The 13821-nt window shown below is 43.4% G+C and overlaps 1 protein-coding gene across 2 annotated transcripts in view; it reads right to left on the bottom strand.

The window, feature by feature from the left end:
• PNLIPRP3 (pancreatic lipase related protein 3) overlaps positions 1-13821 on the bottom strand; it is a 35213-nt gene that overhangs the window by 13597 nt on the left and 7795 nt on the right. For both annotated transcript variants that reach the window (XM_019459552.2, XM_019459553.2), the window contains exons 2-5: positions 11438-11592; positions 6572-6691; positions 5785-5916; positions 3397-3505 (exon numbers count right to left, since the gene is read on the bottom strand). In XM_019459552.2, coding sequence (XP_019315097.2) covers positions 3397-3505; positions 5785-5916; positions 6572-6691; positions 11438-11592 — 516 coding nt within the window. The remainder of the gene's footprint in view (positions 1-3396; positions 3506-5784; positions 5917-6571; positions 6692-11437; positions 11593-13821) is intronic.

Here is a 13821-nt window from a genome sequence, read left to right as displayed (position 1 = left end):
TGGAGGCAAAATAGACTAAGAGCCCAGGTGTCTATGCCCTCAGCCCACCGTCTCCTGTTCAAATGTCTAATAAAGATAAAGGAAAGATATCTAGAGGTCCCTAAGATGTTATGACCATTCACGTACCTACTCATTTACACATCTGACAATTATTTATCGAGCACTTAATATGTGCCAGGTTTAGCACTTGGATGCAAGGAATGAGGCCTAGACTTGTCCTCAAGGATTTTTCCATCTGGTGAGGAAGGCACCTCAATCCGCTCAGTGCAGAGACAGAGGTGAGCATTGGTCTTTTGCAAGCACAGGGAAGTGACATGTAAACCAGTCTTGGGAAATTGGGGCATGCTTCTTCTGCTGGAGATGGGAAATACAAGCAGAGGTCTGAGGGCCCAGAAGAGTCTGCCAGGGTAAAGAGGGGTCAGCAGACCTCCGGGGGTAAGAAAGAGACTCTCCATGGCCTCCAGGTGAGGCAGTTAAGCACATCTGGGAAACTATATAGTGAACCGGATTTTGAGGCTGGTGTGCAGAGCTTTAGAACTGGGTGAAAGATGAAGACAGCACTATAAGCAGGAGCCGGATGTAACCGGAACCATGGGAAAGGGTTTGGACGTGATCTGGTTGGCAATGGGAAGCTCTCACAAGTTTGCAACAGGAGAGATCTATCTATATTTTGGCAAAATCTTTTTGCTGTGAAGTGGAGACTGGATCCTAGATTGGAGAGGACCCCAGAGCACAGCCCCCTGGGGACATGTGGCACGAGTGGGAAGTGAATGTTTGCACACCACACTCCTGGGACACAGCAGCATTTACCTGCCTCATAATCAACCTTCAACTTTAGGAAGTCTGTCTGGCTGTCTGTGTGTTTAGTGTACAATCACTGGTTAGTTACAAACTTCTGATGGAGTCAAGAGCCCTGTAGAGATGTATCCAAATATAGCAGACACACTTCAGACTCTATCGATCGGAGGACAGGCAAATAGCAGGGAAGAGAGGATCCTGGATTTTTGGTTCTAGCGTGTCTCTGGAGGAAAGGCAACAGAAGGTTCAACTTACGGGTGTCTTAAAATCTATCATTTAGGGGCACGCGGGTGGCTCGGTAGGTTACGCGTCAGACTCTTGATTTTGGCTCAGGTCATGATCTCTCGGTTCATGGGATCAAGCCCTGCTTCGGGCTCTGCGCTGACAGCATGGAGCCTGCTTGAGCTTCTCTCTCTCCCTCTCTGCCCCTCCCCTGCTCATGCTTACTCTCTCTTTCTGTAAATAAACTTAAAAAAATCTATCGTTTAATTTTGCTTTTAACTGGTTTTATTATAAAGCTAGTATCTTTCTTGAAGTTCAGTTCTTTGGTCTCAAGGAACATGATTGTTCAAAAATTAACCACTCGGAAGGAATATAGATCAGAACATCCAAATTATAGCAATCTTTGGACTTTAGAGACATTTAAAAATGCATCATTTCCTGGGGTGCCTGGGGAGCTCAGTTGGTTGCGTGTCCAACTTTAGCTCAGGTCATGATCTCACGGTTTGTGAGTTTGAGCCCCACATCAGGCTTGCTGTTGTCAGCAAGGAGCCCGATCCTCTGTGCGCCCCTCTCTCTGGCCCTCCCCCACTTGTGCTCTCTCTCCCCCAAAGAAATAAAGATTTAAAAAAATGTTGTGTTTTCTATTTACTCAACAGGGTAATTCACTTGGCAGGAAAAAAATTGGAGTTAGACAGTTTCTGATTTTTGGAATCAAAATTGAGAAAGGCAAAATCTTCATAAATTTATTGTAACCCAGTGTGATTTTCAATACATGAACAGCAATATTCTTCCCTTTCATTTATGGCTGACATGCTCAAGGTTGGGTAGGCCCCATGAACTTCTGACTTCACACACTGTGCCCATTTCTTCTTTCCCCAGGCCTGAAAACTTAGAGCGAAGGGGGATTTTTGCTACCCAATGACTTCAGAATAAAAATACAGTTTATTATCCCCAGAAAGAAGGGTGGCAGTGGGCTGGTGCTAGGGCTGGGATTTGGGAACTAGGAGAAAGAAGAAGCGTTCAGTGGGAAAAAACCTGCTGTACTAAGAGCTGCAGAGGCAAAACCCTTTGTACCCAATTTGGAGTTCTTAACTAGTTTTAGGAAAAAAAATACGTAATGTTCAAATTTGAATTTAAAGCATATGTATGTATGTGTGTGTATGTATGTATGTATATTGTTTTAACCGACAGGAAATGTGTGCCTCGTATGTGCCCGGGTAGGGTGGGGGTGAGGGAGACTTTCTAGGTAGTTCAGAGTCTATCAAAAATGACAGGTGCATGAATAATTGTAAGACCATGCAATACAATGGTTGCATTTCCAGATATAATAGAGGCATATTTCAAAGGGGATGGTAAGCACAGAGAATTAGCTCAGCCTGAGGAAGGTGCTTTTGAAATGGATCTTGAAGGATGAATAGTGGCTGTTTAGGCAATAGCATGCGCTAGGGCACAGAACTATGAAAGGCCCCAATGAAACATGAACTATTTCTATCACCAGCTAAGAGGCTTTGGGCAGTGGAAAGTTCCAGCAGTGAGTGACACGGCCTGTATTTGGAAACATGATGACTTGGCAGCACTTGTGGGGGACTGGGCTGGGGGACCAGCCGCGAGCGGCCAAATCCAGGCTAGAGACGAAGAGAGCCTGAACCGGGTCCAGGGCCAGGGCACGGAGAGGTGAAAAGCAGACAGGGAGACGTGGCGCGTGCCCACAGAGCGTTGTTGGCTGGGAAGGCAGAGGAGACAGAGGCCAGCCCAACCCGTTGATGTTGGAGCTGATATTTCCATCTCCATCCATCTTGGAAGTCAGAGTGCAGGGAACGGATATGATTAATTATCATCCTCAAAAAACCGAATCCACAGTATAAACTAATTCATACTAATTCATCGTCCACACTTGCCTCTGCGATTTGTTTTTAGACTTAACGGTGTATCCAGGAGGAACACCCACCATTTTAGCAACCGGAACAGCCTGGGCACAGGCCTTCAACGAGTCCCACAGAGGCAGCACCCATTGTGAGCGGCGACCCAGATGCGTCCCAGACGCCATTCCAGGACCATCAGCCGGGCTCTAACTCATCCTCTGTATCAGCTAGTGGTGCAGCGTTGCAAAGCATGGTGTGTGTGTCAGAATGCGCCAGCCACCCTCCACAGCTGGGCGGTCACAGTTGCCATGACTTTTGCTGCCCCAGATAATGCTGAGCGAACACTCCTGAACGTGGATCTGCACGCTCATACTTTGAAAGCACTTTTATGTTTTGCTTCAGTTGAGTCCCGTTTTCTCCTACCTTACATGCGCTTCTGCTACTTCACGCGGTGCGTCAGATACTTGATTTTGTGCGTCAACAAATTCAAGGCCCAACTCCAGCGCAAGCTTACCAGTTATTCTTCCAAGGCCTGGTACCCTTGACCCAGCTTCCCCAGCCAGATGTGCTCCCACGCTGTGGCCAATCAAGTGCACTTTTGAAGGAGAATATCCAAACTTTTTCTGGTAGGGATTTTAAAGGAAAACAGAACAAGTATTTTTAAAAGACCACGTGGAGCGGCTTACATGTTCTTGACATATGCTTGGCATAATTGTCCTTCTCACACACAGCCTGGGGACCAGTCAGGTGACAACGTGACCCCCACATCCACCCACTTCCTCGTCTGGCTGCAGGAGCAAGCACCAGGCAGGCCTGGAGGAATGGCTCCTGTCAGGTTCTTCCCGCTGTGCTAAGCAGCCTCAAGGCCCTCCGGAAAAGAACAGCCCAGAAATGGCATCTGTGGCTCTCAGCCCATGTCCATTCTTCCTGAGACCCAACCCTTCCAGCATCCTCCCAGTATAGGCCGAATGCAGTCAGACCCAGGCTGTTACCTACCCTACCTGTGTCTGTCTCCTCCAGTTGAAGGCGACTTGAGCAAATGTCTGGGATGACTTTGGTCTTCAAAGAGGAGTTTTTAAGAATGTTCACAAAATGGCTATGTCCCTAAGCGTTACACACACACACACACACACACACACACACACTCAACTTAAAGGGGAACAAAGGAGCACGCATTTTTAGTTTTATCTAAGCTTCAAGTTCTCTTCATGATAATAGTGAATATCAAGCAATCGCCTTCACTTGGATAAATGTGTCATTTGATCAAATGTTCCACTTTTTATTTTTGCAGTGATGGAAAATAATGACAGTAATGACAATAATCTGTGCTGCTTTATAAAGAGTATTTTCTCTCTGGTTCACACGTGAATGGCTGCCCAGGGTGTCACCTGGTCCTTAGGCAGCCTACCCTCCACTGCTGCCGTCCTTTGAAATCTCTGCTTTCTTTCCTGGGTTCCTCTCCAGCCCTGGTATCTGAGATCAGCCCTCCTCACCCTCAGTCTTCCCCTCCTCTGTCTCCATCAATTTCCGGCACATTTAGCTCAGCAAATGCTTTCCCCTTCAGTGCAACAAACGTTTCCTCTCCTACGAGCCACTCCTACTTTTTGTCTGGGCCCTAGAAAAGTCCACAGCTCAGGCCTCAGGGTCAACAAAACAATTCACGAAAGTTTAGGACGACTTTTTCTCAAAGAGGAGATGAATCTGATTTCATCCTTTGGGTACAAGGACCCATTCTAAGTACCTCCTTGTGCCCTGGTCTCCTTTGACAGCAGGAAGAGCTGCCGAGCAGTGTGGGGGCGCAGGTGAGTACTTGGCTCCCTGACCCCTCACTGCGCTCGGGGTCCCAATATCACCTCCCATGGCCTCCCATCTAGGTTAGCTGTGGCTCCAGTCTCTCTCCACCCCGTTGCCTTGGACTCATTCGCAGCACCGTCCCCATGCTTTGTCAGAGCAGGAACACAGTCTCGCTTGCCGTGTACCTTCGGGGACTAGAACAGTGCCCAGCCCACAGCAAGTGCAGAGAAAAATCTTTGTTGAGTGAATGAATGAACCCTCCTTAACAGTCTGAAAGGGTCATAAATCTTTAGATTTTCCTTCACTGCATTTTATGGTGGGAAATTACTTTCCATTATGGTAGGGCATTCGGAGATTTATAAATGTCTCAGGGTATATCCCTCATAAATAGCAACGTCTATTTGATTCTTTTAGAAAACGTATAGGTCATTGTGCCTGGACTGGACTACAGACCTAACTAATTCACTGCCGTAGAACCCAATTTCTGTAGGAAAATGTATTTCACATTCTAAACAAATAACATTCATCAGAGGCGAACAGTTTCTAATCATCAAAGATAGGTTTACAATGCAACGAAAACTACCCAGCATGAGAGGGTCCTGCGAGTTGACCCAGGAGGCGACCTTGGGGGTGGGGGTGGAGAAGCATTTGGTGAGGAGCCTGTGAAGGGACACTGCCACCAAGTGGCGCTTTGTAGAACCACAGGCGCTTCTTTCCCAAGAAGTAATTTCCCTTTTCCAGTCACCTTACAGGAATGCTTATAGTATCCCACCTGTTCAGAATTTGTGTAAGCTGATATAAAAGCCATACAACTGACCCAAATTCTTGGTGTTATGATGCAAAACCAATTACACATAATTTTTGAAAAAATCAACTTTTGGGGCACCTGGGTGTCTCGGTTGGTTAAACGTCCAACTTTGGCTCAGGTCATGATCTTAACGTGAGTCTGGGTCCCGCATGGGGCTCTGTGCTCAGAGCCTGGAGCCTGCTTCGGATTCTGTGTCTCCCCCCCTCTCTCTGCCCCTCCCCCACTCACGCTCTGACTCTCTCTCTCTCTCTCAAAAACAAACAAATATTAAAAAAAAATTTAACACTCAACTTTTCTTACCATGAGAACATCAGTAAGATATGCCACCTCGGCACCGACAACGCGGAGGTTGTTTACCGCATGGATATACTCCAGTGAACCGTTAATCCAGTCTACGTTAATGCAGTTCACATCTTCTACTTTGAGTAGCACCTGGGGCAAAGATTTATTATAAGTCTCGGAGAGATAAGAATTGAAGAAAACCAAAGTGACCGAACAGGGGATTCCATAATAAGAAATAACACTACCAGGTACTGAAAACCTATTACATGCTAGGTCCCGTCCTAACCCTTTTACATATATGAACTGATTTCATCCCCAGTTACAGATACGGAATCGGAAGCACAAATAGATTAATTAAACTTGCCCAGGATCATAGTAAGTAGAACCATGGTATGAATTCAGGCGGCCTGACTCTACTATACTATATGGCCTTATAAATAATTGCTTACTATGTTAGCACTCTATTAATCTCGAGTATCAGAGAGGAAAATTAATTTCTTGGAGTGAACCTGGAAAATTTCGCCCTTAAGTGAGAAATTTATCGCATCATTTAATCTTTTGTCAAAAGTGAGAATTTATCAAAGAATAATTATTAAAAAAAATATGCTCCCCTTATAATCTATGCGATTCATAATAAGTGAGCATAAATGGGAAATGGATAATTCACTTGGGGCCTTTGGGACAAGGACAATGTGAGTAACTGAATGGAGGGATTTCCACGAATGGGCATTAATGTGTGTGAAGTTCATTCCCATTAAACATAGAGCTTTTATCTAGTAGAGGGAAGAGTTTATTCACATCATACATTGCACATGTCTTGCTGCCATTTTCCATCTGATTTCCATCCGGGTATGTTGATATGGGTCATCTTGTCTGTCCCGAAGTGTGAGGCTTGGATAGTTCGATAATTAACTGCACTGATCTCCTATTTCAAGCGAAAAGAGATGAAGGTTAAAAAAAAAAAAAAAGAATTTAAAATTATTTGATATTCAGTAGAATTATTCTGTCTGCTCAAAAGTCTTCCACTAAATTGGATTGTTAACAACCTTATCGAAAGCATTTTAACCAAAGAAATAGTTACCTTGACACACTGCAAAATACTAAGAAGTTATTAATGTGTTATAAAATACAAAATACAAACTTAATCACCAGGAAGGGCAAGTGTGTGGTTTTAAGGCACTGTTTGGGTCAGGGCTTTAGGACTGTGTTGGGTCAGTTTCAGTCAGGACTTCTGTCAGCCTTACTTTTGTATAACACTTCTCTGTTGCCGACGTGATTCATGAGTAGCGTGTTACTTGAGGCTTAAAAGCATGCTACAAAGGTGGCAAAAACAGATTGTTCACCCACTTTAAGAATGAGGAATAGAGGTTAGGATCTCACCATGTGCAATACAACAGCTAACGATAATTTTATGTAATTACATTAAATGCTCTTTTGTACTTCTTGTGTTTTGTTGGATTCTTTTTATAACCAAACTCAATTTAAGTGATATGATGAATTTAAGTAATTTCATTATTAAGAGAAAAATGAAAAGGCACAATAGAAGAAACGCGCAAAATTCTATCTTGAGAAAAAGTGAATAGTCTAATCAGCAAACTGCAAATTTGACAATGGTGAATCCTAACGCTGGAAAGCAACACATTTAGATACCTATGAAATTCAAACAAAGAGCCTATTACCAGCTACCTGTGATTAATAGTAACGTGCAATTAATCATATAACTTGCCGGCTAAAGTATCTCCCAAGATGGTGAGCAAACAATTATGAGAATCCTAAATTAGTTTACATGGCAATTGTAATAGAGCTACACTTAGATGTGCCTACATGCTGGGAATTGTTCTAAGTACTTTGTAGAGTAGCTCATTTAACTTTCACGACACTGTGAGGTAGGCACTAACTTTACAGATTAGGAAAGAACATGATGAGAAGTCACTTGTCCCGAAGCACCTGGAGTGGGGGCTGAGTCCTGGAGTGAGGGCTGAAACCCTCATGGTCCTTCTCTGTATTCATGTGCTTCACCACTGAGCTCTCCAGTCAGGATCTGATCCTACTGTTCTTTACTGATAGGGCCCAGGGCAGATGTGGGATTTGCTGAGGCAGATAATAAAATCAGGTGTACCTGGGCCTTCCCAGAAACACTGTTCTGCTAAATAATGGAATTCTAGTGCAGAAAACTTTGTCCATCTATATACCTAAAAGAATCCAAATGCTCATTCCAATTCCAGCTGAAGTCCCTTAAACACCAACTGTGTTTCTACTTCTATGCTCCCCCTCAAAAGAGTCTTATTTGGGAAAAGGAATTTGGTAGAGAAAGTTTGTTTCATCTTTCCCCATCACGAGACTCGCGGGAAGCGGGACCTTGTGATAGCTTCAAGGTAGCAATCTGACAAGGATTGTGAGGTCCGACCATCCTCCACTGTCACAAAAGCCCTGGAAGAATTTAATAAAATAGAAAAGGTAGAAAAAAACACTATTTTTCACTTTGTATGCCATCTGGCACACCCCTATGAAGTGGCATACTAACTTAGAAAATGTGAAACTTGAAACAACATCATGGAACCAACTCAAAGAAGACAACTCAGATTCTGCCATCACAAGGACAGAACCTTAAAAGGGTGTTGGGACAGAACAGGTCATCCAGAGAAAGGGCTAGTTAAAGTCTCAGTGTTTAGCTGGGTGCTCAGGCCTTTACTTGGAACGTTCTTATCTTTGAGGAGTTAGAACCTAACTGGAATGAGATCAACCCATCCTACAAAGCATGACTGGATGATCTCGTTTCTAGTACGTCAAAAGTAGTCACTGGTTAGATATGTTCTAGCCTGGAGAAACTACCATGATTATGTCAAATGTGCATCACCAGCAGCGACTGCATGAGCTACTCTGGGGGACAGTAAGTTGGTTTTATTCTTGCAGAAATGTAGCTGTGAAGACCTATGACTCTCAGAAGAGTCAAGTTTATTGCACCATGTTCAGCTTTAACAATTCCTCTATCTGAGAAAAGAGTACATTAAACCATTGCACAGTTTACCTCTGCTTCCTCATAAACGAAGTCAGATTTGCACAGTGTAGCATATGGGTCAATTCTGGTTTTTAGTACTGCATCCTGACTCATCCTATATCCTCACTGTTGTTATAAAACACTCTAACAACAAACCCTTAGGCTTCCATCCATTGCAAAATTCAAGTACAGATCTGGTTTGTCACATGGGTTTTTCCAAATGGAAGGGAGTGGTAAAGATATGAGTAACATTGTTTTTATGGTCCCTTTATTAGGAAAGTGCTCAGTGTCTGATATTCTCTTCATTGCCTTCAGGGCCCAGACTGTCCTAAAGACTGACCTTCATCACCTGTTTTAGTGCCCGTTCTCTACAAAAGCTCAGGTGCATGGCCACTGTGCAGAAAGTGAAAGGACCCACGAGTCCTATGAGGACTGAGAGTCAAGACTAGGGGTATAGTTCGTCCTGAATGCACACATACACCCTGGAAGTCCTAAACAAACAGTGAAGGTGCTCCAAAACATTTTTTATTCAACATAGATTCTCTTTACCTTAAAAAAATTGTGGTAAAGTATATGTAATGTAAAAATTACCATTTTACCCATTTTCAAGTATACAATTCAGTAACGTGAAGTCACTCACACTGTTGTGCAACCATCAACACCATCCCTCTCGAGGAATTGTCTATCATCCTAAACTGAAATCTGGCACCCATTAAACAGTAACTCTCCATTATCACCTCCCCTAGCCCCCGGTAACTATTATTCTGCTTTCCATCTCTATGAATGTGACTATTCAAATAGGTGTTTCATATAACTGGAATTATACCATGTTTTTCCTTTCCTGTCTAGCGGATTTAACTTAGCAAAATGTTTCTAAGGTTCATCCATGTTGTAGCATCTACCATAATTTCATTTCTTTTAAAGGCTGAACGATATTCCTCTCTTCGCTTCTTGATAGTTATAAAAATCAAATTTTTAGGTACAGTTGCTTTGTAAGTTTCTCCATACCCAAAATAAGAATTTTTCTTCTTTGTTTTAGATAGAGCCGTCATCTACAGCGCAAATGGCACATGTCAGTGAAGAGTCGTGTGTCCCCGTGTATGTGTCTGGTACGTAGACAGCTACGAATCAGATCCTGTTTGTAAGAAGGCAGAGCAGAAGGCTGTCTTGGCTGGGTCTGAAGGAAAGTAAGCCTCAAGGTTTTATAGATGAAGGTAAAAACTGGAAATGTCATTGCACTGGGGAGTGCTCTTTCTCTGGCTCGTGCTCCACCTGGGTCTAGTATCATGCTTTTTTTTTCTCTGCCCCTAAGATAACATCATTCTTGGGTTTCAACTCTCACCACTGGGTAAAAGACTTTGTATCCTATTTTTCCAGGTCTAGACTCCCACAGAGTTGCAAGACGAAAATCTCCAATAGCCTACACGAACCTCACTCGTCCAACATGTAACTCATTCTCTGGCATCCCCAATCAAGTTTTCTTGTTAAAAGGGTCATTATTCTTCCCATAACTCATGTGTAAAATCTCCAGGCAGTTTGTGATGTTTATCATGTCAATTTTCTATCATCATACTCATGTTCATTCCATGGCTCAGGCTAGTTCCCCGAGTCCATTCCGAACCGCGCCGTAGTTTTCTAGTTAATCGCGAATAGCACTTTCTGTGATGGTGGAAATATCCCGTGTTTGCACTGTCCAAAATGGTAGCCACTAGCCACACGGGACTATTAGCACTTGATATGTGGCTGGTGCAACTGAAAAACTGAATTTTTAATTTTATTCCATTTTAATGCCACACGTGGCTCACGGCTACCATGTTGGGTGGCATAGTACGAAACAGTCAGAAAATCACCTGCAGGCTTGCCCGGCTCCAGTCAAGACGGTGCACTGCAGCCAGAGTAAACAGCCTAGTGACTCTTCAGAAACTACCAGTGGGACCTCCTGACTCACAGGATGAAATCCAAAATACCCAGGAAGGAGTTACACAATTTGTCTCTAAACTACTTTTCTAACTCCATATTTTGAGGACTTCCTTTCAGTCTAACTCAACATATTGTCATTCATCAGATGTTCTCTCCTTTATGTATTTGTCCATGCCTTTTTTTTTTTTTTTTTTTTTTGTCATTTCTCTGTCTGCCTCTGCTTATGCAAACCCTTCCCACCTCTCAGGACACACCTCAAAACACGTCTTCCTCAAAGCCTTTCTGGCTCTTGTCCCACCCTTAAGGGGAAGGTAAGCCTTTCCTCACTGCTCCCAGATTCTTTTGTTTGTATCTTATGTAACAGATCATAATTTGTGCTGCAACAGAGGTAATTATTTATATACCCCCTTTCCCCTAATATAATAAATTTAGGACACTGTCTTATTTATTCCATTTAATACATGAGGAGCCTGTTGCCTATTTACAGTCTTACATGTGGAAAGCTCCCAATTAATATATGAATCAAATGAAATATCAAATTTACCTCCTATGAAACGACATACTCAGACCAATCTTTATACTTAAATACTAGGGCAAGTATTTGATGATGAGAAAAAAAAAAATCTAGCTTACAATATTAAAAAGAAATATTTGCCTTTAAGTCAACAGTTTATCCCAGAGTAGGTTACTGAACCTATAGCTACATCTTATATTTTGGAATAACCTATGTGTGAAGGCAGCGAGTTATCTTACCTGATAAGCTTTGGGATTATGTCTCGTGTAGAGCAGAAAGCGAGTGTTTATCTCTTCAGGAGACCAGGGTAGACCTGCCAACTGTCTTGACAAAGTCCCAGTCCATGGGAAACCATCTTTAAAGCACCCCACCCTTTCATAGCAAACTTCTTTTCCTGCGGCAGAAAGATTGAGGGTCAGTATTGTAGGAACCAGGCCCAGAGAGAGGTTGTTTCCTACCACGAGGCTTAATTGAAACTGGTCTTTAAGTTACACAAGTCTGACTTAGGGGGAGATTCTCTTCAAAAAATGCTCTCCTCTCTCCTTCCCCCACCACCCTCCCAATATCATGACCATGACCTTGTAGATCACAATGTTGCGGATGAGAGCACAGGGGCTGTGGGATCAGACGTTCCTGGCTTTGGGCAATTACTTTGCCTCTTTAGAGTCTCAGTTTCCTCCTCTGTGATGTGGAGATGATACCACTTACCTTACAGCCTTGTTGGGAAGCCTAAACGAACTATTACACGGCACAGCCCTTGTCAATGGGCCTGGACATAAGAGGGATACTGTGTGTTCCCTGAATTTCTGTCTTTTCTTATCAGACTGAAAGTTTGGGATGAAATGGACCCTGGAGTCCCCAGGACCTAGCACTATGCCTGACACACTGTAGGAGTCCAACGTCGGTCTTCTGGGAGTATAGATAACAGCAAAGTTTCATTCCGTTTTAACCAAGTCTTTTCTGGAGCTCGCCTCACTCATGTCTAAAATGAGACGCTTTGGGCAAACTGAGGCTTAATGTTTCTGTGATCTACCGACTCTGATTGATCTTTTCACCATGGCCTTTCTTTTTCATTTTCTTTTAACAGCCAAAAGCAAATAACTTTATTTCATACTGTTTTATGGAGGCATAGTTTAACTTGTTCAATTATAACAATAATTATTTATTCAATGTAGCATTGAATTATGTATTCAATGTGTTATTATGATTTATTAAATTGGTTGGCATTTATTCAATATATGGTTATTCATTAGTATTGGCTACAACTGTTTGAAGTCTTGAATTTGAGCATTTCCTTTTCTCACTTACCAAAAAATGCTGAATAATTCTTTCACTCTTAAGTCCACCAGATTTTACTTTAAAATCTTAGGAGATTTTGCATTTTCTCCATTCCCTAACAATGAGATTACCCGCTAAACATGAAGAGAGAGGATAAGGAATTAAATTTTTTTTAATCAAACAAATGTTTATACATTAAAAAGAAATTGTACAGATGAGCAACATCCGTGCTCACTCCCAGACACAGCCCTCTCCCTAGAGGCGGCTACTTTTAAACATGTCTGCCGTTATTCTCGTGGTTACCCCCACATCTCTATATAATGTGCTAACACTGCCAAGGTTTGATTTATTAACATTAGTCACACATGATCTATTAACTTGCTGCAATAATAAATGAGGATTTAACCCACCTATTCTTGGGATCAGTCAGGATCAGGGCAAGAAACAAATCACACCGGTTATCTTAACTGTGAGAGTTTAATACAATGAATTGCTATCAATCAAGTGTTGGAGAACTGAAGGCACAAAGGGGCCCATGTAGTTGCTCACAGGTGGCCATTGCAGAGAGCAGCTGCTGGTGGAAGGCTGGTGGAAGAATCAAAAAGAACCAAACCAAAAGAACCAAACCAAAAAGTCATTCAGATGTAGAAACTTGAAGGAAGGGCTGCTAGACCCTGGCGGGGAGGGGTGCTGTCTCCAGAGCTGGGGTTTGGCCCGTGAAGAGGGGTGCTGGCTGGCTAGCACTGGCATCTTTGAGTAGGCACCGTGTGCCTGCTTCTGGGTGTTTCCGAACAACTGCCAGCTGGAGCCACCTGCTGCTACCGGATGATTATTGGTCATTTCTGGAAAGACAGGAACCAGGAGCAGAGAAGAAGGAACGCCATCTTCCTCCCTCCTGGAACCTCAGTGTCCCTCTAGTGTCTCTATTGACAGAGCTTCTCTGGGAGTGGCCAGACAGGCTGAACTGTGGTTGCACGTCCCAGAGCTGGCCAAGCAGGGGCTGGCCCGAAACTGCTGGGGGACAACAGCTCCTACAAGTCCTGCTCTCCACGCTGTCTCAACTCCTCCTCCTCTACAGTCGATAACACTGTTTTTAGCTCGTTAACTGGCTTCCACCGTGAACTGAAAGAGTAATAATCTATTTCTTTTTTTTAATGTTTATTTTTGCGAGACAGAGCGAACGAGTCGGGGAGGAGCAGAGAGAGGGGGAGACAGAGAATCTCAGGCAGTCTCAGTCTGCTGTCACTCAGGCACGGACAGTCTGCTGTCAGTGCAGAGCCCAACGTGGACTTGAACTCACGAAGAGTGAGATCATGACCTGAGCCGAAATTAAGAGTTGGAAGCT

Source organism: Panthera pardus, unplaced genomic scaffold (genome assembly GCF_024362965.1).
Source record: "Panthera pardus isolate Hobbes unplaced genomic scaffold, ASM2436296v1 HiC_scaffold_22, whole genome shotgun sequence".
In the NCBI taxonomy this organism is placed as follows: domain Eukaryota; kingdom Metazoa; phylum Chordata; class Mammalia; order Carnivora; family Felidae; genus Panthera; species Panthera pardus.
The sequence above is the reverse complement of the archived record's forward strand: the minus strand, read 5'-3'. Positions and strand labels throughout refer to the sequence as shown.